The sequence below is a fragment of the Anneissia japonica genome, unplaced genomic scaffold, assembly GCF_011630105.1.
Source record: "Anneissia japonica isolate Jap-2015-1 unplaced genomic scaffold, ASM1163010v1 scaffold71815_len758_cov343, whole genome shotgun sequence".
Classification (NCBI taxonomy): Eukaryota; Metazoa; Echinodermata; class Crinoidea; order Comatulida; family Comatulidae; genus Anneissia; species Anneissia japonica.
In genome coordinates, this window is record NW_022704721.1 from 1 (window position 1) to 758 (window position 758).

Below are 758 nucleotides of genomic sequence, written 5' to 3' on the forward strand. Positions count from 1 at the left end.
TGGGATAACAGGAGCATAGTCTAGTTTTGGTCTGGTGTGAGGGTATGGAAATTAAGAATGGGGAATTAAATTCCTACTGAAATGAAAACATAATTGTCATACTGTACTTAATATTTTAATCCACTTAATAGTTAGGATAAATTTTACTGTACTGTATGTCAGAAAGATAAGTTATATAAATTGTAGCAAAATTAGCTTACAGCAAAAATATTAAGTTGGAGCACAGTGAGGTTAGAGCCAATCCAAAATAAGACATATAGCTTTTTTAAAATTTTTTATGGGGTGGAGGTTTGGTGTGTCGTACTTTCTAAATCTACTATGTACTAAAAATGATACCTGAGGATTGAACCAAATTGTTCGTGCTTTGCCATATTCCTTGAACATCCCAAATTCTGGATTAAGAATTTCTCGGAAAATCAGCAAAAAGAACTCCTGTCAATAAAGAATCAATATTTAACTTTTGTTTTAAAAATACAGCATAATTATACAAACACAAAAATGTTGAAAATTCAAAATTTGAAAATAAAAAAAAAAAACAAACGGATCCAAACCTTGCGAAGTATAACGTTAAAAACTACAGATTCATCTTCAAATTTCACCATCAAAGGTTTCTGTAAGTCTTGTTGTGATTTGTTGTTTAACTGCTTGAGAGTACTTGCTACAATGTCGTGTCTGTTAACAGTCAAGACTAACGGCATTGGCGGGGCTACATGGTTTATTGGATTGAATTCTTTGATGCTGGCCCCCATCTGCAAAAA

The 758-nt window shown here is 32.3% G+C and overlaps 1 protein-coding gene across 1 annotated transcript; it reads right to left on the minus strand.

The window, feature by feature from the left end:
- Positions 1-304: 304 nt before the first annotated feature.
- LOC117104776 (probable E3 ubiquitin-protein ligase HERC3) lies at positions 305-749 on the minus strand (the record flags this gene model as incomplete). The annotated part of the gene is made up of 2 exons (XM_033245626.1): positions 552-749; positions 305-432 (listed from the first exon to the last, which is right to left on the minus strand). Coding segments are annotated over exons 1-2 (326 nt in total), but the record flags the coding sequence as incomplete, so codon positions are not given.
- Positions 750-758: the final 9 nt, after the last annotated feature.